The sequence below is a fragment of the Nicrophorus vespilloides genome, unplaced genomic scaffold (genome assembly GCF_001412225.1).
Source record: "Nicrophorus vespilloides isolate i.1.1-1 unplaced genomic scaffold, Nicve_v1.0, whole genome shotgun sequence".
Classification (NCBI taxonomy): domain Eukaryota; kingdom Metazoa; phylum Arthropoda; class Insecta; order Coleoptera; family Silphidae; genus Nicrophorus; species Nicrophorus vespilloides.
This window is the reverse complement of record NW_017096774.1, coordinates 278,873-302,333: the sequence shown is the minus strand read 5'-3', so window position 1 is coordinate 302,333 and position 23,461 is coordinate 278,873. Positions and strand designations below refer to the sequence as shown.

The window sequence follows — 23,461 nt, the reverse complement described above, 5'->3', positions numbered from 1 at the left end:
GTGAACTACATTCTGGCAAACGTCAGGAGATCATATATTAAGTTTGTTTCATCGTCGACTTGTGTATGTGTGTGGAAACGTTACTCTATATAGAGTTGTCTATATGGAGTGTTGCTGAGGAAAGAGAGAATACTAGGATGGGACGGGACGGGTTGAAGTGAGCGCAGTTGTTATTTCGTCGGCGTATTGCGTCGCGACGCTTTTCTCTTCATTTTCACGAGCGCTTCATGCAAATGTATGCGCGCCGTAACTACCACAATGCTTTATGTTCGCTCTCCAAATATCACCTAGGTCCCACTTCCAGAGCCCTTCTATCTTCAGACAGAGATGAATAGGCACGTCGTTATCTATTTTCGGGCCCTGCTCACCTCACAGTCTAGTACCATTAATATGGTTAGATGTGCCTATGCATCTTTATTACAGTCGTTTTTAGGCATATCGAAAGCGCGACCGCAGGCTATGCCTTCCGGAAGGTTCATTGGTTGGTTGGTCTCGATGCTGCTGTCTCGGGGGACTCGAAGCTAACCACAAGAGCAACAAATATTGCTATGTGCACAAACCGCCGCAGCTGTGCCGTAAATACATGTGAGTGGTGTGTATTGTCTACACGGATTGTGTTTGAGTTTGGGCGAAACTGCTACACGCCAGTTGCTCTGTTCTTCTAGCGTTCTCCAATGTTTGAACTGAACATCATTGCTTGCCTCCTTTTGGTGCCGCCACCACCACTATCGTCCCCTCGCTTTCATCCTGCTGAACGCCCGACGCCATTCGGTGTGCAGCTGCGACACCCCTCTGGCTCCATAAGCCAAACCCAAATCCCTTGTTCTCCAACTTGTTTGTTAATTATCGGCATTATCATTATCGACCCTTTTTTGCATAATCACCTCCGTTCTAACAACGGAATTCCCCAATGGACTTCAAAAATCGTTGTTATTTATCTTTCAAACTTCTATTCATAAATATACTTCTTAAATCCGCATACATCTAAAGTACAAAATATTTCCTAATGAAACTAACTTTGTTTAAAAACTATATTATTAGCTAAATTACATAATTATCGAAAAAATATCTTAAATTTTCTAAAACTTCATCTGATTTATATAAGAATTTCTTGTAGAATATCTAAATATTCAATTATATTCAATGAATATAAACTATTTTGATATGAAAGTAATAAAATATAGTTAGATTCTGTTAGGATGAAGCAAAGTTGAATTTAAGTAGATTTAAATGGAATTGGGAATATTGATTCGAGCAATGCACGAAATGAAAAATAGGTGATTACATAAACAACGGTATTGCGAGTGCAGGCTCTAAATATGAATGCACGTCGCGTTGGAAAGATGCCAAATTGCCTTTTGAAAACCCATCGAAATTTTAGCGAAATAAATTACCCCCCCATATATCCACTACTAAAAATTTACTTGCAATTCCTTCCAGTTAACGATCACCTATTAATTATTGGTAACATTCGTTATGTAAGATAATTATATGGAAAGATAATTCATATTAGTTTGAATTATACAAACAAGATTTATTGCAACAATTATGCAATCACAGCGTGGAATTTTACATACTTTTATGCAAACAAAATATTGCCCAAATTAATAATATTTGTTACTTATTATAATTAAATGTATAATTAAAGACACAAAAGAAAGTTTGATTTTTTTTATAATTTATTGCAAGTGTCATTAATAATTGCAATGAGTTAATGAACTTAAGGTCTTTAGGTTCGTGAATTAAATAAAATTGAAGTGTAAGGAATTAAAGAAATCAGAGGAGTAAAAGCAATCACGTGTAAGGATAATGGTTCTTACCTGTGCAATAAGGTGGTTCATCCGAGAGATCGCCACAATCATCGAGTCCGTCGCAGTAAGCATTTAGACGGACGCAACGACCGTTACGACATGGAAACTCGCTTATCCTGCAAGCAGGACCTGGACTGGCGTTCTGCAGTACGCCCGCTATCAGCAGGAAACTCCACCAAACGATCAGCATCCTGGAAACAGATAAGAAAGAAAACAATTACAAAAAAAGCACACGAACCCATTAAATCCTTCATGGAATTAATTTCAGAACACACAACTATTATTAGTAATCTCCTCCTCTGACTCTCACCCTACTTTAATTAATATTGTTTTCCTGAGCCTCATAAGCTTTCGGAATCGAGATTAAGCTCTCCACTAAAGCCACGGTTAAGTTATTTAGAGGGAAACTAATTACTAAAATTAGAATTATAATTCCACCTCAGCTTTTTGCAAAACGCCGATCCCCTAGTAATTTGATCGCAAACAACGATAGCAAAGATCGCGATTTCCACTGAAACTCCTTTTTTTTATGATTATTATTGTTATCGTCGTGCTGGAAGCAAAAGAGGAAATATAAAACATTCGCATATTTCCTATTTGCTGCTCGTAAAATGAAACAAAAGTTTTATGCATTCTGGGCAAAGTTGTCGGCCCCCAGGATCCTGTTTATTTTCAGTTTCCCTCTGTCGTTCTTCCCCCAATTTTTGTGTGCTATTACCAAGAGATTCCGCTTCGAAGATATCTCTCGCGCTTTGCTCCTATTTTTTGGAGCTTGCGTTTAGCTGAAAATCAATAATCCTTGCAAACATATTCCTCCGTGAGTTGTGTGAGGATCACGGAGGACGACTCTACAATACAGGTGATTTAATCTTGTAAATCCGTCCAAAACGGAAAAGAGACAGATCAAATTAAGTAGCGCTTATAAATTAGACGCAATGAAAGTTTTAAAATCTTAAGTTGAGCTTTGCGATAGGAACACACACAAAAAAAAACAAAACTTTTAAATCCTTAAAAATCGCAATTTAGATTTAGCTTATTTATGTTAAACTTTTTCCGCCTGACAAATTGTTATTACGTTCTATTTATAACACTTTTTCTCTTTTTGTCCTTATCCTAAACAAATTCAGAACATTAAGTCATTATGCTAGTTAATCTTTGTTTTCACTAATATTTCTTACCAGAAAATCTTAAGAAATTTATGAAAATCTTAAATTTTCATAACAAAACTTTTGCATAATCCTACTAATTCACATTAGCATACTAGCAAACATATAAACGTTCTTCAGGTTTGTATCTGCTTTAGTCCTTCCCAATCGTTTGTTTTTCCTAAATCTATTCATTTTTGACAAATTTGACAAATGACGGAAATAAGTGAAAATATACAAAAACAGTAATTGAGAACAACTTAATTAATTATGTCGATTTCTATCAAAGGTTGTCTTCAATGAATTGATGATCGCAATACGATTGGTGTGTTTTCTTTGATTTGTACTTGATTTCTGGATTCTGGCTCTTCGTTTATTCTATTTGCCAGTAGATATTTCACTCCGGAAGCAATAAATACTAAAGAGATTTAGTGTCGTCCCGTTTTTCGCGAGACTTGTCCCTTTACGAGGCCGTTAAGGCCATTTATACGAACCATCCGAACTGACGGAAAAGTCGCGAAGACATAATTTATAAGGACGATGCGGAAGAGAGAATGGGAGAGAAAGATGGGCGATTTGCATTTTCTAATTGCGAACATCATAAGCAAGTGGCGTCACGAAAAGAACTCGCTGTGTGGATGGGACAATATGGCACACATTCGTTATCCTGGACCATTGCAGGACAATAAAGAAAGATTTATTTAATGAACGTAATCAAATTTATCTCCCCCTTTTGCATATACATAAATATACAAGAGAGGCGGAAAAGTAACGAGGATAAGTTCTTCTCGTTTTTTTAAACTCCCATGTTTCTATTTCAACTTCGTTTTATTAATATTATGTTTTATTTTTAGAACATTTTATTTGTGCTATAAATACTTATAAAAGTACGATTTAGTTGTTCTTCTATGGATCTATAGTATATTCGAGCGTTTTGTAGTAAAGCAAAATTTCCTGTTTTTTTTATGATTTATTTTATAGCAGCTTTCAAATTATGCATCGTAAAGTTTAATGTACCATATTCCGAGCTCAAATAATATTTGAGAGCATATTTAGTATAAAGCCTATGTTACTACAACAATACCATTGAACATTGATATAAAAATACTGTTTAAAGAAGTATTTCATAAACGATTGGAACTTACTTTCTGGATATGAGCAATATGACGTAGCAATAGAAGTATTGAAGTATATCAATAACTCATATAGTTCGGGTTATAGCGTTCTACAATATCCTAATAACCAGAATATTTGATGAGTTAAAAGTCTTTTGTACATAAAATTATCCTTTGTTCCAGATAAAAATAATGATAAGTAATTATTTAGAAATTTATAAAATATACATTGAACTATGCTATGTTGATCAATAACAACATCATGTTGGATCTAATTGAAATGTTTACTCGATCCTTGAACGCAGGGAATGACGGTCTTCACAACAGTTCAGTGACTGCAAGTCCTGACAAATCGCTAAATCTCATTTCGCGCCTGACAATGTCCTGTTGAGTGACAAGCAAACAAGTCCCACTTATAGCTCAAATTACACTACACGTGACTTACTGAATTTATAAAGAAAATTGTATAGATTTGAAAATGCAATTTACAATAGAATCCAAACTTATTTTTCTTTTTAAATTTGTATTAAATTTAAATATATTATAATATTACTTAAACTTTCCAGAATATTTTTATAACAAACATATTTTAAAAAAGAGATCTTTTTGGACTGTATAATTAAATTACAATCTAAAATACTAAAAACTATTATTTTAACTCGGTCAACAAAGTTTTGCTTAACGAAGTGATTTCTTGAAACACATCTTATCTAACTTAACGTAAGGTATGACAATGATATTTCAATGAGAGGATTTACGTAAACCTTTTAATAATTGATGACTTTCATAACTTCTCAACTACAATGGTAAGAGGAAACTTCATATCAATAAATCTCCTTTTACAAATATAATAGAAATATTGTAAAAATATGATCGTTTTGGATTGTATAGAATTCTAATTGAATTACAATCTAAATGATTCTGGTTATACCATTATTTTACCTCTGACAACGAAAATTCGCTTAACGAAGTGATTTATTTTAAATACATCTTATTAGTTATTTTATTGATTTTTAAATGAGAAGAGTAAAACTCTTACTAATTGATGACTTTCAGAACTTATCAAGTACAATACTAATAGGAAACGTACTATCAATTAAGAGTTGCTATAAAGATCAAGTATAATTGAAGTCAAGAAAGTGCGAATCCTTTATTTCTTCTTTCACAAATATAATAGAAATATTCTAAAAAAAATATCTTTTGGGATTTTATAGTATACTCATTGAATAACTATCTAAATAAATTTAATATACTGGCCATAATATTTTTTTTACCTCTGACAACGAAGTTTCGCTTAATAAAGTCATTTCGTGAAATTCATCTTTTTAGGTATGATATTGATGTTTCAATGAGAAGAGAACGTAAAGCTTTTACTAATTGATGACTTTCAGAACTTATCAAGTAGAATAGTAATAGGAAACGTACTATCAATTAAGAGTTACTATTAAGATCAAGGGTAATCGAAGTCAAGTAATTGCGAATACTTTGCTTCTCCTTTTACAAATATAATAGAAATATTGTATAGTATACTAAATTAATTTTATATTCTGGGCATAGGATTTATTTCCCTCTGACAACGAAAATGAAGTGATTACTTAAATTGTATCTTATTAGGCATGATATTTAGTTTCAATGTGAGTTATGTAAACCTTTAACTAATTGATGACTTTCAGAACTACCCAAGTACAATAATAATCAATTAAAAGTTGCTTCCAATATCAAAGATAATCGAAGTGAAGTAAGTGCGAATCCTTTGCTTCTTTTTTTACAAGTCTATCAAGCAAAGCCGAAGAAAGCCTCGAGAGGAACTGGAAGATCCGATCAATACTGACGATGTAAACATCGCGTGTATTTTTTTTTGTTTATGCAAATTGCAATTCCTCTAAAAATTCAATTCGAGATAAAAGGGCGTGGGAGAGGTCGCGCCGCCATCGACGAACCGGCCGGAAGTAACATAAGCGGAAATAGTTTTTAAGATGTCGCCGGGATTGGATTAAGGATTTCTGCTGCCGCTGGATGAGGAGATCTCGCGGCTGTTGGAGCAAAACTTTATGTACATCGTTCAATAAGAAATTTGTCAGAAAGTTCGTCGGTTAAACGGCGATCAGTTAAGCGAAACAAACTGGGTAAAAAGATAGTGAGTCGGAGATGCGAGAGGCGTATGAGACAGAGAGAGAGAGAGAGGAGAGTTTAGGTCGATGGTCGGGGAATCCGGAAGAGAGTAAAAGCAAACCAGAGGAGACCTCCGTCTGAAAACACCCACCCTCACACATTCACATCTATATGTATATGTATATATATATATAAACACACACATAAAGAGAAAGAGCGAAAGAGGGAAGAGATATAATTCCACTTTATAAATCTTCTCACGTAAAAAATCTCAAGTGGCCAATTCATTTTAACAAGATAAAGCAATTACAATTTTTCAAAACGTCCGGGATGTCGGAGGGTCTGGGTAGGTCCTGGGAGGACGTGACGTCTGAAATTGCAGCAGGCCAAAAATTAAACGGCAACTACACATTCACATACACATCGTTTCCCTCCCCGTCTGTATCCAGGCAGTCAAACATAATTAAGGTCAAGCATCTCGTCGAGGAAGAGGTAGCAGGAACGGTTACAAGGTAATCAAATTAAGTTTAGTCAAGAATTATGACCGTCCTCCGGCTCCCATTGTTCTGCGAAGAAAGCCATACACACGCCATTTTGAAGCGAAAGAAACATCAATTGTTCAACTTGTCATATAATATGGTTGAAATATGACTCTACTTGTTTCATCGTTGAAAAGGATCTTCGTAACAACAGCAGTTCATTTTGAACATTCATATTTAGATACAAGAAAAGTATTGTTCAAATTTACCTTCAGGTAAATTTTAGTTAAGCTCATCTGCATTTCTTGTAATTAATTATTTTTTATAAAATTTCGTTAATTTATAATAATTTTTTCTATAGTTTATGAAGATACAATATAAATATTATAAATGAATATACATAACTTAAATGAAATATTGTAAAATAGTAAAACATAAGAATTTTATATTCGTATGTAAAAAAAATTATATAATTTAACTCGTAAGCGATACATGCAACATGCCTTCATGAAGGCAAGACACTAAACGTTTTATTCGTCGCATAAACAAGTGTATAACATTCAACTTTACAGCTCGCTTTAAGTGGTCTTGGCTCCAATGAGTTCTACTTGTCTCGAATCATGTCTCGATTCGACTCTAAGACAAACCGTATAATTACGGTTTATTTGCCTTAAAACATCCATCAAACATTCATCCTTATAAATAAATCATGAAATATTCTTTAGAAATTAATAACAAAATTATTTTCATTATTTATACAGTTTTATTGATCCTGTATTAAATATACACACAGTTTTAGTAGAAATTTTAAAAAAGTTTTAAAGATTAGAATAGTTAGATAAGTTTAAAATTTTGCAGTTTTTATAATGTAAAAGTACACTATTAAGCGACCATTCTAATATTTCATGAAGTAAAGTAAGATTTCTTCAAAAATATGAAATTTTAACCCCTTTTTTGCACATTTTTATAAAATTCGTATCTAAGATTATCAGAATATATAGCTAAAATAAAAATAAATCCTTAGTCACATTTTAGTTTTAAGTAACTTCAACTTGAAATTTATATTTACAAAAATGTCTCTAATAGTGCAGATAATATATACCGGACTAATCGAAAACTGAATAAAAATAAACATGACAAAAAAGAAATTAATGTATAAAAAAAATGTAATTAAAATTTAGTTTGTTTTGAAATATTCAAACCGGACTGATCGAAACAGCACTATTATTCATAGACCGGTTTTTTCTTGTAGTGTACTATTATATAAAAAATAGTAAAACAATAAACTTTAGTTTAATTAAAACTTCTATTTGGGAACTTGTAATATGTTTTTTTTGTAAGATTTAGTTAACATCAATAATATTCCATTTTATACTTTAAATGACATAACAAACATTCCATTAAAGATTTAATAAAGATTATATCCGTAATATGTCTGATAACCAAAATTGAAACCCAATCCGTGGATTCATCCAGATAATCCGCTTTCAATTTGTCCTCCTCCGCTGTTCCCTTTCACATACAATTTTTTTCTTACTCTTTTCATATACAAACATACAATTTTTTCCTTTCCACTTTCCGTATTTAGGATAAAAGCTTGTATACCTGACCTCGCATGTCTATGGTCTCATTTGTTCCGTAATGCCCTCAGTTCCAGTTTCCGACGATCATCGAACGCGATTATTCCATAAATACGGATACTTTCCGCATGCCCCTGAATATATTAAGCACGAGATTAGTTTCGACGAAGGATCGAAATCCATTTGCGATTCTTCTCTTGTACCCGTTCTGAATGTTTGTTTATTTAACACGTCTCCCACACGAATCCAACTAAATTATATATTAAACACGCTTTCCTTTTTGCGTCTTCTCTTATTTTTTTTATCGGAGAACATTTTTCAAGACTTGCCTTCAATATTTCATTAAACGTCGACAAAAAGTTGTATGCAAATAACACGGTCGAGCGCAAAGAAAGGAAAAATATGTGGAAAACATAAAAACGATACACAATGATATATGCATTTCGCCTACTTATTATGCTGTCGCCTTTTTTAGCTTGCTCCGTTTTAAACTTTAAAAGCCGCCTCATCCCCTTTTATCTTCACCCTGAAATACTGATTTATTTAACATGAAATATTTTACAAAAATGAATCCATATTTTTTTACTATTTTTCTTACAAAATTTAATAAAAAATGTTATTTTTTAGAAGAAACTTATTTTTATAAAATATTGTGTTAATTTCTATAAATTTTCAGTTAAACATAAAAATATCTTTGAACAAATAGTCTAGGTAATTTTATACCGAATTTTATAAATTTTTAGTTGGAAATCAACATTTTCGTCCATTATTTCCTTTGATAATTATTTATAATAGAGACAATTATGGATAAGAGAACACATATTGTTTTTTAAATTAACCCTAAGATAAAAAATATACAGCTTACTTTAATTCACATACTGACACATTGACGTCCATATGAAAAAACTTAGAAATCCACGTATCATTTGTCAATGTTGGAAGTACAAAAAAAAAGATAAAAGGACGTAAAAGCCAGTGACTTGATTTATCTTTTTCTTATGTAAATCTCCACTTCTATTTCAATCGATCTAACCAAAGAAATGAAAAAAAATAACACTTTTTCACTCCGTCAATCAGCAAAAATAATACACTTAAAAACATATCCTCAAGCAATTCTAGAAAAAAAAATACGCAACAAAATTTTATATCAAAAATATATATTTTTACTAAAGTATTACTAAATGTACTAAAACATAGTATTTATTTATATTTTCTACATAATATGTAATATATACCTGCTTAAGTATTATGTAAGTATTCTGCAGAGATCAAAGTGTAATTAATTTATTAAAGGTTTTATTTTTAACAAGAATAAAAATGTGTATGTATATGCTTGTAAATAAGTGAAGATACCGATCTTCACTTATTTACAAAACTTAATATTTTTTTGTATTAAAGTATGAAGATTTGCAATAATTGGACTATCAAAATGTTATTTGTGTTAAGAAAATTAATACAATATACAAAATATAGAATAATATGAGAAAATAGCAGTAAGAAAATTGAAAATTATACATGAGAAACTAACATCAAAGAAAATGAAATAGAAGAGGTAATTAGAAGCAACTAGAACATGCAGACGATGATGTTAAGGAAATTTAGTTTTAGTAAATATGAAGGTGTGTATTCGGGCGAAATATATTTTTTGGTAAATAGAAATAGAGTGTGAAACGTTGGAAATTTAGCGAAGCGAAAATGAAGTTGGCTGCCATCTCCTAGCCCGTCTGCAGGCTAGAATTGCAATAAATTTCAGTTGCGAATTGTGCAAAGTTTGCTGCTTCATCTGGTTTAAAACTTGGAACTCTGTAACAGAGTTTAACGCGTATAATACCGTATATACTTATATATATATACACATACACATATATGCGAATTCCCTTTTCTTTTGTCGTAGATCAAACAGGAGAAAAGGAGTTTTTCTGTTAGAAGAAAAAAAATCATAAGTGGCCAAGAGGATTGTAGAGATCAATGTTGAGGATACAGAAGTTTCCATTGCGCTGAAGGATTTGCCGGGTAAAACGGCGAGGGTTCCCTTGATGGATGTGCGCCGTGCAGCGAGGATATTTTCATATTTCCACGCGAATTTATGGGTACCTCCATTTATTAACGTTACCCAGTTTATTGTGAATCCTTCTGCAATTTTATATTTTTCGCTCCCTTCGGTCGCTTATTTGACGCTACGCGAGGGAAACGCACAACGTGGAAGGACGTGTTATTCGAGGTTCTCGGATGGTAATTGGAAATTTATTAGGAATGCGTTTCCCTTGTATGTTTACGAGTCACGGTTTCGAAAATCTCTAGGAAAATTGATTTGTATAAAATAACACGTACGGATACGTCGCCTCGGAAAAATTGCATTGCATGCTCGTATTTGCATTCATCGAAATGGAAAGGATTTAATTGGATCGGAATTCCGTCGGCTTTCAAGACGCGAAGTCTAGGAGCTATTCCAATCATCTTCGACAGCTAATAAATAATAAATTCAGCCGCGAATTCCCACGTATTCAATTACATTTTCCTTCATAGCTTTGTACGTGTACTATTAATAAACACAATTTATTACCATATCAAAACCGTGTACACTACATAAATATTATATAAAGTTACGTACAAACAACGTAGAATATGTGCAGGTTTTTGTATACTTGTCATTGATACTAATTGGATTAAACAGATACACGATGTAATTGCTAGTTATGATGACAGATGTCAAAATTGACAGTATAATAGAAATGTCAAAATTGACAATACAATAGAAATGTCAAAATTGATAGTACATTGGAATTAGAGGTAATGAGATTGCTGACGAATTAGCCAACAATGCACATCAAACCCATAGATTCGATATACGAATCCACTATTTAGACACGTTCCCAGACCTTAAGGTGGGGACTAACCGGTGGCAGACTTGGGATAAGATCAGGGGATCACAGAAGGGTAAGACCTATTATAACAGCTTCCTAGAGTCAAGTACAAACCCTGGTTCCATGAGATAATTTCACGAAAAAACCCAACATTTCGATTCTCACCAGACTCAGTCGGGGCATTGTCTCGCTGCTGCTCATCTCCACAGGATGGGCTAGACTGATTCGGATATGTGTGCCTTTGGTAGTTGAGGTATGGTGAACCATTACTTCTTCGAGTGCCCCAACAACTCAGCCATCAGTGCGGAATTAATCATGACTCTCGTAGCACTCAAAGTCCCATTGCCTACCACCGTCCCCTTTTTGATAACATTGGGAATTCGTGACGTTAAAGATCCAAAATTTTAATCTAGAGTTTACGCGGTATATTTGGTTACAAGACTTGTCCCTTACGCTGTCTGTCTGGTTGCGGTCCTATCTACAAGCACACCATCATCCTTTCCGAGACTCAACCCAATCCTATTGTACTGAACCGCAGAGTCCAAGTTTGAACATCGTCTTTGTGTGTTTTAGCCCCTTGTTGTAATACACATCTACATTTGACCACTGTGCGGTAGCTGGCGAAATTTTGTTTGACACAAGTTAAGTGAATGGAGTGGTGGTTTAATAGAAGAAGAAGATAGTACAATATAAATTGTCACTTCTAAAAATCTGCTGGTCAAAATGGACAGATGTCAAAATTGAAATTATGATAGAAATGTCATTACAATATAAATATCACAATTGACAATATAATAGAAATTGAAAGTACTAAAAATCTGAAGGTATGTGATTTAAGCCACAATGTGTATACAACATTTTTATCAATATCATTTTATATATAAAAAAAAGTAAACATTAAAACGAAACTTGATTATCTATCTGCATTTTTATAAAAATGATAGTTATGATCATAGATGTCAAAATTGACAGTATAATAAAACAATTCAAAATTAACAGTACAATATAAATGTCACAAATGACAGTGTAATATAAATTGACAGTACTACAAATTTGCTAGTTATGATGACAGGTGTTAAAATAGGAATGTCAAAATTGACAGTACAATACACGGTTCCAAGGAGCGTGCCAAAAGAACCGAAGCTGAGTGAGACAAACATTGTAAAGTATAACAAAAATGTATAAAAAATATTGTACAAATTGTATATAAATTAAAAAACATATATAAATGCCACAATTGACAATACAATAGAAATTAACAGTAGTAAAAATCTAATGTTATACAAGACACAGTGCATATATATTATAATGAAACTTGGTTATATTAATTTGTATAAAAATTAAAATACACTACAATCAATTTATTGTTATTATGATGACATATGTTAATATTCATAGTAAAACAGAAGTGAAACCCGTTTTCTCAACATTATTTTTATATATACAATATATATATAAATTTCGTCATTTCTTCTTAGACATCAATTTAGATATATTTGTAATTATAATTTGGTTTTCAGGATCTTTCAGGAATAAATTTTGTTCGAAATTCTGTTTCAGTAGTGTCGTGTCCCAGAGCACTGGGACACTGTGGGATATCTTCTTCTGTTATCTGTTGTGGGGCCTTAGGTTTGGTAAATAATAAATTGAACGAGTTTTACTTGTTGGTTCTTTAGCGTACTTCCTAAGACTAATTGCAAATACTTATTCTACGTATAAAATTAACTAAGCAAGAAGGTGGGAGTTTGAGGATGTATATGTTTATATAATAAGGCAACTAAGAAACGCCGTGGATGTCTCTAATTCGTTAATACACTATATTAACTATAATAATAACGGTTGGACACAACATTAGAAAGAGGCAGAAACAACTTATTTTTGTATATATGTCTATTTGACAACTAAATCATGTATCATTGAGCTAGTTATATAAATGTAGGGCCTCTAAGTCCCTTATGGACGATCCGATACTGTATATAGATATAGTAAATAAGGATTAATTACATAGTATATATGGAAATATATATAAATTGTAAATAGTAAATTTGAATTTTTAACTATAGCAAATATATAAAATTTTACGTGAAATTTCAAGATTTGAAAAATGTTATAAAAGCAAATCAATTCTAATTATATTCATATGTTACATATATTTGTATTATGCATTTATTAAGTTTGTATCAAATAGAAAATTTAATATTCGATCCACCAAAATATTTCACATGAAATATTACATTTCAGGATATATTTGCTACCGTTCCCTTTTTATTTTGTTTTTTCATATATGAATATAAATATATACACACAAACGCATATGCGCATATATAGAAAATGTAAGCCATAAATTGCGATGCTTTTTAACATATGCATACATTCATTCCCCGTGTCCAATTTCCATTGTGACGTATCCAACAAGTACAAAAAAAAAATTCATACACAAAACTGCACTAAAATGAGAAACAGAAAGTAATACAAAAAAATATATATATATTTTTACTATATAATGTTGGGGAAATAAAACAGGAGAACAATAAATAAAATATTTATATGAATAGTAGCTGCAACTAAATATGGAAACCGTATTTACGAGAGTTTAATTTCGACTGTTATTCAAGTCGGAATGTAACACCTGTGAGTGGGAAATATTTGCTGCTGCAAAAAAAAAATATGAAAACATTTTCGGAAATTTATATTTATTCTGTTCGAAAATTTCCGAATTTCCTCGTAACGTGACTGCTTCAAAATTTGAAAACAAATATGAGAGCGTTGTTATTAGTTTATTATTTTTGCCTGGACACATTTATTGTGTCAAATCAACTGAATGAAAGTCAATAATAGAAAATGTGTATATAGAAAAATAGGTTAACAATTGAAGCCTTTTATGGAATTCAGTTTATAGGATGTTTTTTTTTGTATGTAACGTAAAAAGGGAACTGTTTCTATTATTTCCGATTTAATAAAGGGGCGCTTTTGAAATTTTTAGTGGCTATAAATATGTAACGATCAAAAAACGTAAAAATAAATTAAAAAAAATAGAAAAAATAAATAAACTGAGTTTGAATTGAATTGATCGATTTTATGTATAAAAGAAATTATATTTAAACAATAAATATTAAACAGGAAATTTTTAGAAAATTATATGTATGAAAAATTATTAATTATAATGATTTTTTTTTTCTTAAAACTTTTATAAATAATGAGAAATTACTGGAAATTTTCTATTTATTTTATGTATGAAAATGTAATAAATGTATCATAAAAATAATTGAAATTGTAGAAAATTTGTATCTATTTGATTAATGAAAAATTAATAGATTTAACATAAGTCGTAACATTATCGAAGACGACCATTCCATTAAATAGTATAGTTGCGTCTATTTTATTACCACTTAACAGCCATCTTCCGCCCTTAAATATTTGGTACAAAACTCATTTCCTTACCTCCGCAACCCCTTTTTGAAATGGATACATGTTTGTATTATATAATTTAGTCTTAGTTGGAGGGTTCAACGGAGAAGATAGTTAGAGGGTCCAACGTAGAAGATAATCTTAGCTGTAGGGTCGAAGTGAGAACATGGTTTTACTTGGAGAGTCAAGAGAAGAGCACTTATTTCTAAATTATTAACTTAAGAAGAGAATGTAACTCTTTGTTAATAATCCATAAGATCAACAGTTGTATAGTTGACTTCTCAATAAAAACACTGATATGTACTAATTAGGAATATTTCATTTAATATTGCATTCATATTTATAAGATAAAAATAATAAAAACAATTTCTTCATACACCTCTAAAAATTGAAAAAATATGGTAAATTTTGTTTAATGGATTTTAAAAATACAAAATAGAAAATTTTGTATTTATTTTATGTATGAAAATGTAATAATTGTTTCATAAAAATAAGGAAAAAAGTTGTTAAAACACCTCTAAAAAAATTGGGAAATTGTAGCAAATTTGTATCTATTTGATTAATGAAAAAATAATACATTTAACATAAGAGTAAATAAATTATTTCTTAAACAGCTCTAAATAAATTGGGAAACTATGCTAAAATTTTGTTTTTATTTTATGTATGAAAAATTCATAATATGATAAGAATAATGAAAAAAGTTCTGCAAACATTTCTAGAAATTGAAGAAATATGCTAAATTTTCTATTTGTTTAATGGATTTTAACTATATCAAAGAACATAACAATTTATTTTAAGTATGAAAATGTAATAATTGTATCAAAAAAATAAGGAATAAAGTTCTTAAAACACCTCTGAAAAAATTGTAAATTATGTTAAGTTTTCTATTTATTTTATGTATGAAAAATTCGAAATGATAAATATAATGAAAAATATACTTCAAGCTGATATAAAAATTAAAAGAAATATGGTAAATTTTGTATTTGTTTCATGGATTTACAGCTAAAATCCATCAAAATCGAAAAGCTTCAGTTAAGTAGATGAAAAAAAAAGCTTTGTTCTGAAAACATAAAGATAGAGAAAGACACGAGTCGCATACAAATTGACTGTATACTTAAGATTCTCAGGACTTTAAAAGAATAATGGTAGTTAAATTACAAAGAGAAAACTTAAAATTAAGGAAGCGAATGCAAACGCGAATATAAACACACAGAAAAAAAATAACAAAGTGTAATTAATAAACATTTTTTTCTCTCGTACTGAACTGAACAAACTCGAAATTACCGAGAACGCGATTTAATTAAAAAAAAAACTAAAGTCGACTTTGAAGTGCAATTAAATTAGCCATTTAGTGCACAAGCATCGCATTTAAGTAACTTATGGTAATGTTTGATCGTTTCTTCAAACATTAAACTACTCGAGAATTTTCCTTGGAAACTTTCCGTTTAATTTATTCATAACGTTTCACTCGCACATTGGCATTATATGCCCCATTATTATTTGCTGCAGTTAAGTAAATATGTCGTTTCATCCCTTAGTAAATTCAAATTTAAGTAGTCACTGTATAAAAGAAACAAAATTAATAAAGCAATTTCACTCAATTATTTTCATCTTTCGTATTTGGATGAGTGTCCTTTTTTTTCGGGTATGATTTGTGAGTAGAAGTGGCTCGGGGCTTGTAGTTCCGAGACCGCTGACCCAAAAGTTAGTTGCGCCAAAGTTTACTCAAATTTCATAAAACAAAAATCTGTATAATCAAGGGAATATTTGTTAAGCAAACATGCAAATACTGGAACAATGGTAACATATATTTTTATGAAACAAATGTCTGTACTTTTTTACAAAGAACAAATTTATTTTTCATTTATTTAATTGGATTAGATTATAAAATTATGTAAACTATTAATTATATTGTTATTAATTGCTTTAATTTCATAATATTTGTATAAAAAAAGTACCAATAATCTAATTAAATAAACGTTATGTAACTCTTATAAACATCAATTAATATGATATATTTTCTAGTATTTATTTTATAACATTTGTTCAAATGATAATTGTTTTGTAAACTTATTATAAATTGAAAATAAAAAACAATAAGTGCGGTGTACTGGTGGGAATTCTTATTGGTAGAATGTTATTCGAAGTCGCCCGTAAGGGCGATTGAATTAAACTCGTGCAAAATCTTAATGAAAGATTCTATTGATTTTCATCGTCGAACGACCGGAATTCCATGAAATTATGAAACTTCGGAAGTTTCAGCTTTCAAATTAGAAAATTTCAGTCGTTTCAGGAATACACGTCTTGTCCCCGGATAAATGGAAAGACGGGTCCAGAGCTTCTCATAACTTTTTAGCATTCCGTAAAACAAATACTTTCAATTATATAATGTTATTGTAGTTTCCGTTTGTGAATTGTTACGATAATAGTTATTATGATTGATAGTGATATAACCAGGATTAAGAATGTGGTTATATAGATCAAGAAGTTGGTATACCTATAACAAATACTTATTAATTATCTAATGTTATTGTGTTGTTATGGCAACCATAAATGATGTAAAATTATGTAATATTATTACAGTTGTCTTCTGTTGATGTTATGATACAAATGGTATAGTTTATGGAATTATAAAACTAGAGTTATAAAAAGTATAGTAGATGCAACTAGAAGTTGATATAACATTTTCAAGGATATACAGAATTATGTAAAACAAAGTACATTGAAATATAAAATGTTATGAAGAGAAGTACAATAATACTTGTAATGTTATAATGATGATAATTATGAGTATTGGTCATATTTTATTCATTAAGTATTTGGTTACAAATGATACAATTTATGGAACTAGAGGTTCGTATAAATGTTATTGCTTCAATTAAATATGTGCTGACAAATTGTATAGTTAACAAAACTAGAGGTTGATATAGCTTTTTCAAAGATGCAGACATCAGTAAAATAAATACCTTCAAAGATCTACAATTCCACTATTTGTCTTTTGGTGTTATAGTAATTATGTCAATTAGAATTCTAGTGATATTACTGTGATTGGAGGATTTGGTTACAAATTGTATATCACATAAAACTAGAGGTTGGTATAGCTTTTTAAAAGATGCAAACATCAGTAAAATAAATACCTACAATTACAGCACTTGTCTTTTGATGATGTTAATTATGATTGTAGCTGGTATTGTTTCAAGCAAGATATATGGTTACAAATGGTATAGTTTTAAAACTAGAGGTTGGTATAACTTTTTCAAAAATACACACATCAGTAAAAAAAATGCCTTCAATTATCTACAATTATAATACTAGTCTTCTAGTATAACTTCAATTAGATATATGATTACAAATGATATAGTTTATGGAACCAGAGGTTAGTATAGCCTTTTCAAAAATATAGACATCAGTAAAATAAATGCATGTAATTATCTACAATTACAGTACTTGTCTTCTGGTATTATGATGATGTTAATTATGATTGTTAGTGGTATCGCTTCCACTGGGATATCTGGTTACAAATAGTACAGTTGATGGATTGGTGCGATATTACGGCCGATGGATAGATTATATTTAATAATCGCCGACGATTGGGTCTGCAATATATTAAGTACCGTGCATTAGTTATGCATCGAATGTGGTTGCGTTTGATGTGGACTCAATTTAGCGACACATGTATGTGTCGGTAAGTCCCATTCAATATTAATTATGCACAATATATGAACTATGACCTATTGTTGATCGCGGAATGCGACGCAGACCTCGTACATACGTGTCCTTTGAATTCTGCCATTGAGATAGTAGTTGTCTATGTGGTACAAACATATATAGATAGAGAGAGTCCAGATGCACGGCTCTGGATCCTGTTCCTGCTCGAGCGAGTGAGCCAGAAAGGCCTTACCGTTTCGAGCATCGTTGCGTTTGTAAGCTGCATGCTGCACATACATACGTGTACATATACACAAATACATGGATACACACACTCGCCGACAAACAAGCCACAAAATGGACTTTTGTTAATCAAGTCGTATACAAAACGGAAACACAGACCTGATGCACAGATCCAAGCTCGCTGCTCTTCAATTACATCACCTAGGATAAAGCCACTACATAATTTCCGAACAATCGACTCCCAGCTGCACTCCTGCATATTTTTTTTCAGTCCTTCCACTTCATTTAAACGCAATGCAACAAGCTCAACTAACTACATCCCAATACCATAATCAAAATACTATATCCTATATGTTTTGTTCATTAAAAAAATAAATAAAGTTTGATAAAATATGCAATATACCAATAAAAATACTAAAGAAAATTATGTTATTTCTTTATCCACTTGATTCTAATCAAATTATAAGTAAAAGTTGAAAAACTAAGAATCTGTATGCAGCTTTAGTTAAACCAGATTTTGCTCAATCAGATCTACATATTAAAGTTGTCTGCATTCCAAGTGCATCACAATACTGAATATATATATTCAATAATGCGATTTCTCGAAGCGATTCAAATGGAAGTGGAATGCGAAATTATCGCTGCAAACTAAGCGGAATCCAATAACGAGAATCCCTTATAAGTTGCGTACAAAATTTGCGTGCAAAGAGCTGCGATTTCATTAATATTACAAGCATTTCGAGTAGCATTTAGCCCTGCAATCCGATTAAAGTTGGAAAACTTCTATTCGGAAACGCGGACTAAACGGAAAAAGCCGCTTTTTGCAAAAACAATACAAGAATAAAGAAAAATAAAATGTATAAAAAGTGATTAAACAGAGCGCATTTTTATTTTCTGGGGAACCCCGCAATCCCCCGTAGGGGATGTTTTTCTCAGTACCTTGGATTCAATAAACAAAAGTGGAATCGATACTGAATTCCCCGCGTTCGACTGTGTATCCATATTTTAAGCGGGCGCCTCTTTATTCGCATGGCCAGAAGTCGAAAACAGTCGGATCAATGTTTGCATAAATTTCGAAATATTTATTCGCACCGATCAAACAAAGCCGCCGCCGCCACCCTCCATCCCTGAACGATTAAAAAATTGTTTGCCACCCCTTTCGGAAAACGTCGGGCCGCTTGCAGCATTATGGAATTGTTTTATGGACGTTTCGTATTTACATTCAACATTGCGCCCATAAATTGCTCAATGGAAATTGCAAATGTACGATGCGATTAAACTGCTTGCACAGTGCATTTCGCATTGTTTGACTATCATTAAACATGTAAGTATTCAACATATAAGATTTAATTTTAATTGTAGTAATATTCATTAGAACATTCTAAATATTAATTCAAAGATAATAGAAAAAATAAAATTTATTAATTATTAAAATCATAAATAATACAATTTTATCTGATTATCTTGAATTATTTAATATATTTGGATATAAACAATACACTTAATTTTATTGATATTTTGATAGTAAACTCAAAAATTAAATGTTATTCTTTCTTTATTGAAAAAGACGAAATATTACAATATTAGTTGAATCATACATTATATTTTTTAGACAAGTAGAAAGTAGCAAAAATGAAGAGATTGATTATATTATCAAATTAATTTTATTTCTTAAAATACAACTAAAGTTATATCAACTTTAGTTATCTAATAAAATTGACTTTTAAAAACTTCATAAATTATGATGCTTTTTAGACAGGTATTGTTTAGTACGTTGCGTTATTACACGTATACATAATTACGTAAATAATGTATAAATCGAATAAATGTTATATAAAAAATGTTGGTATATAATAGAATTCACTTTTTAAAATTACATCATGAATTACGTTGTTTTTTGAAACAAGAATGTAAAATTATCACATCTAGATAAAATTAGGTAATTTTAAAATAAAATTCTAAAAATCATAAATTTATATATTTTTTTTAGATAGTTAATGTATGCTTGTAATGTGCTCAAAATAACGATTTGTCGAATTCACAAACATATATTATGTGCAATTATTTTAACAGGTTGTGTAGTTTCCGTGAATTAACTATGATTCATTGGAGTACATCGTTAGTTGCATTGTCAATGATCACAAATTCAATTGTTGCTGTCTATAATTGTATGTAATCGATGTTTTTTAATTAAATAATTTATTTACTCTACTTGTTCAACTAACAACATTTTAATTAATTGTTTATAATTACTATTTACTACATTATTTTCATTATTAGTTGAAAATTATACAAAAATATAGTAGTTAATTGGTTTTAATTGCTCTTACTAAACTTATTCCATTACGCAACTTTGGTCGTAAGTCAAATTTTATACAATATATATTAAATATTTGTACTTATATGTATATTAATGGGTTTTTCTTCTAACTTTTCATTGTTAACTATTAGTTTTTATTAATTTTTTTACCTTGTAAGTGCGAATAGTTGTTAATTGAAACATTTATATGCACATAGTACAATTTTAGTTGTCAGTTCATTTTCATTGTCATTGGAGTATTTGACAGTTGATACGAATGACAGCTGATTGACATTTCTGTCCCATGTGTCACATAGTGTGATTACACCATTATGATAAATAGTGTCAAATTTTAATTGATTGCTTATAATTACTATTTACAGCATTATTTTAATTATTAGTTGCAAATTATACAAAAATATAGTAGTTATTTACATTTTATATTATATAATTATTTCGTTACATAACTTTGGTATAAGTGCGAATAGTTGTAAGTTAAAACATATTATATTGACATAGTTCAATTGTAGTTGTCAGTTCATTTCCATTGTCATTGGAGTATTTGACAGTTGATACGAATGACAGCTAATTGACATTTCTGTCTCATTTGTCGCATAGTGTGATTACAGCATTATGATAAATAGTGTCAAATTTTAATTGATTGCTTATAATTACTATTTATAGCATTATTTTAATTATTAGTTGTAAATTATGCAAAAATATAGTAGTTATTTATATTTTATTTTATATAATTATTTCGTTACATAACTTCGGTGTAAATGCGAATAGTTGTAAGTTAAAACATATTATATTCACATAGTACAACTGTAGTTGTCAGTTCATTTCCACTGTCATTGGAATATTTAACAGTTGATACGAATGACAGCTGATTGACATTTCTGTCTCATGTGTCGCATAGTGCGATTACAGCATTATGATAAATTTTAATTGATCGCTTATAATTACTATTTATAGCATTATTTTAATTATTAGTTGTAAATTATATAAAAAATAGTAGTTATTTATATTTTATAGTATATAATTATTTCGTTACATAACTTCGATGTAAGTGCGAATAGTTGTAAGTTAAAACATATCATATGCACTACAATTGTAGTTGTCAGTTCCTTTCCACTGTCATTGGAGTCTTTGACAGTTGATACAAATGACAGCTGATTGACATTTCTGTCTCATGTCACGCATAGTGTGGTTGCAGCATTATGATCAATAGTGTACCCTTATCTGGGTTTATATATATATTTTACTTTAAATCCGCGGTTTCTTTTGGAGTGGTTGGAGTAGGCAGAAAAGGACGAAAGTAATGAATAAGAAGTGATAAAGCGGTCGAGTTGGAAAGTTGGCAGACATTGCGGATTTGATCCGGATAACTAATGACTCTAGTTATTTATACGAACCAGATTGGTTTTCCAGACATTACCCGATAAAATATTATTTATTGCCGGACCACCCCCGAAACGGCTGCACTGACACGGACTGCGCCACCCCTTCCTACCACCACAATCCAGCTGACGGACAGACGTATTATTCAGCAAACAACAAACTCGCGAGATAACGCGACTTAGACGGTGGCGTTGGAGGCGGTAGAGTCGGTGGCGGCGATTTATTGCCCGCCTCCTTGAGCCAGACCGCATGCATGCAGTCATTCGGTAACGAAAGTTCGCAAAAGGGTGGTTGGGGAAGGAAACTGGGGCGCAATATAATATTTTAAAAGGCTTTCCATCAATTAAATTATCCCTCGTGCCGCATATATTTCACAGGTCGCGCAGATCCCGAAACTCGATATTTAAATCTTGGCCTCGTTAAGTGTCTCCGAGGATCTCCGAAGAAATAAATATAAGGACGAGGATAAAAACAAAAGGGAGATACTCAGGAGAAGATGAGAGAACTTACGTTAATGGGATTTAAGATTCGTTTCATTTTCCTAATTAATATTGATGACAGTTTTTATATAATCTGCACAAAGTATATATGTAGGATTTTCGTGAAAATCCGAGGACCCTCGACAATTGCCATAAATCCAATTCGATCATTTGATAAAACTACTTACCTTCCTCGACACTAAAGTTTCCTAATGATTACAAGTTGAGCACAATCCTCCAACATTCTACAAAAATTATTCTTTCAATTTATTTTTATTAAAAATATCATAAAAGAAACGTTACTACTTTGTTTTCAAATAACTTATAAATGGAGCAATCAAAATATATATTTTCCATAACAACAGTTTTTACAATCTTTAAAATTATATGATCGTTAAAAATTTCCATTATAAAGAAAATGGTATATTTATAAACAAGGTGTCATTAAAGAAACGTTACTATTTTACATCTAATATTAGTAATTATTTTGTACATTAATTATAATTACGAAACACTTCAATTCCTTAAATAAGATTAGCTTTTAGAATATAGAAGGAAAAAAAACTAAAAATATTCAAGGAAAATTCAATAGTTAAGTTTTGTAGTGGCAATTAATCATGTAATTAAAGAATATAAAGCGCTTACGATTTTCTGGCTAATTCAACTAATTGCCAATTAAAATAAAATAAAGCCAAATTTACGTTATGCGATCATCTCTAATCTTTTCTTCCTACTAATTCATCTTATCCGACAATCACATTTCTCCTCAAACAGATTAATTCTATATTCATGAAAGAAGATAAAAAATATGAATTATGAATGCGTTGATAAATTGCGAATGGTGCGGATACATATATTTTCGAAATCCGATGTAAAC

The 23,461-nt window shown here is 30.8% G+C and overlaps 1 protein-coding gene across 1 annotated transcript in view; it reads right to left on the bottom strand.

The window, feature by feature from the left end:
- The window catches only part of LOC108558152, a 122,406-nt gene that overhangs the window by 37,922 nt on the left and 61,023 nt on the right, over positions 1-23,461 (bottom strand). The window contains exon 2 of the mRNA XM_017914974.1: positions 1,821-2,002. Within this exon, the coding sequence (XP_017770463.1) occupies positions 1,821-2,001 (181 nt within the window). The 5' untranslated portion in view covers position 2,002. The remainder of the gene's footprint in view (positions 1-1,820; positions 2,003-23,461) is intronic.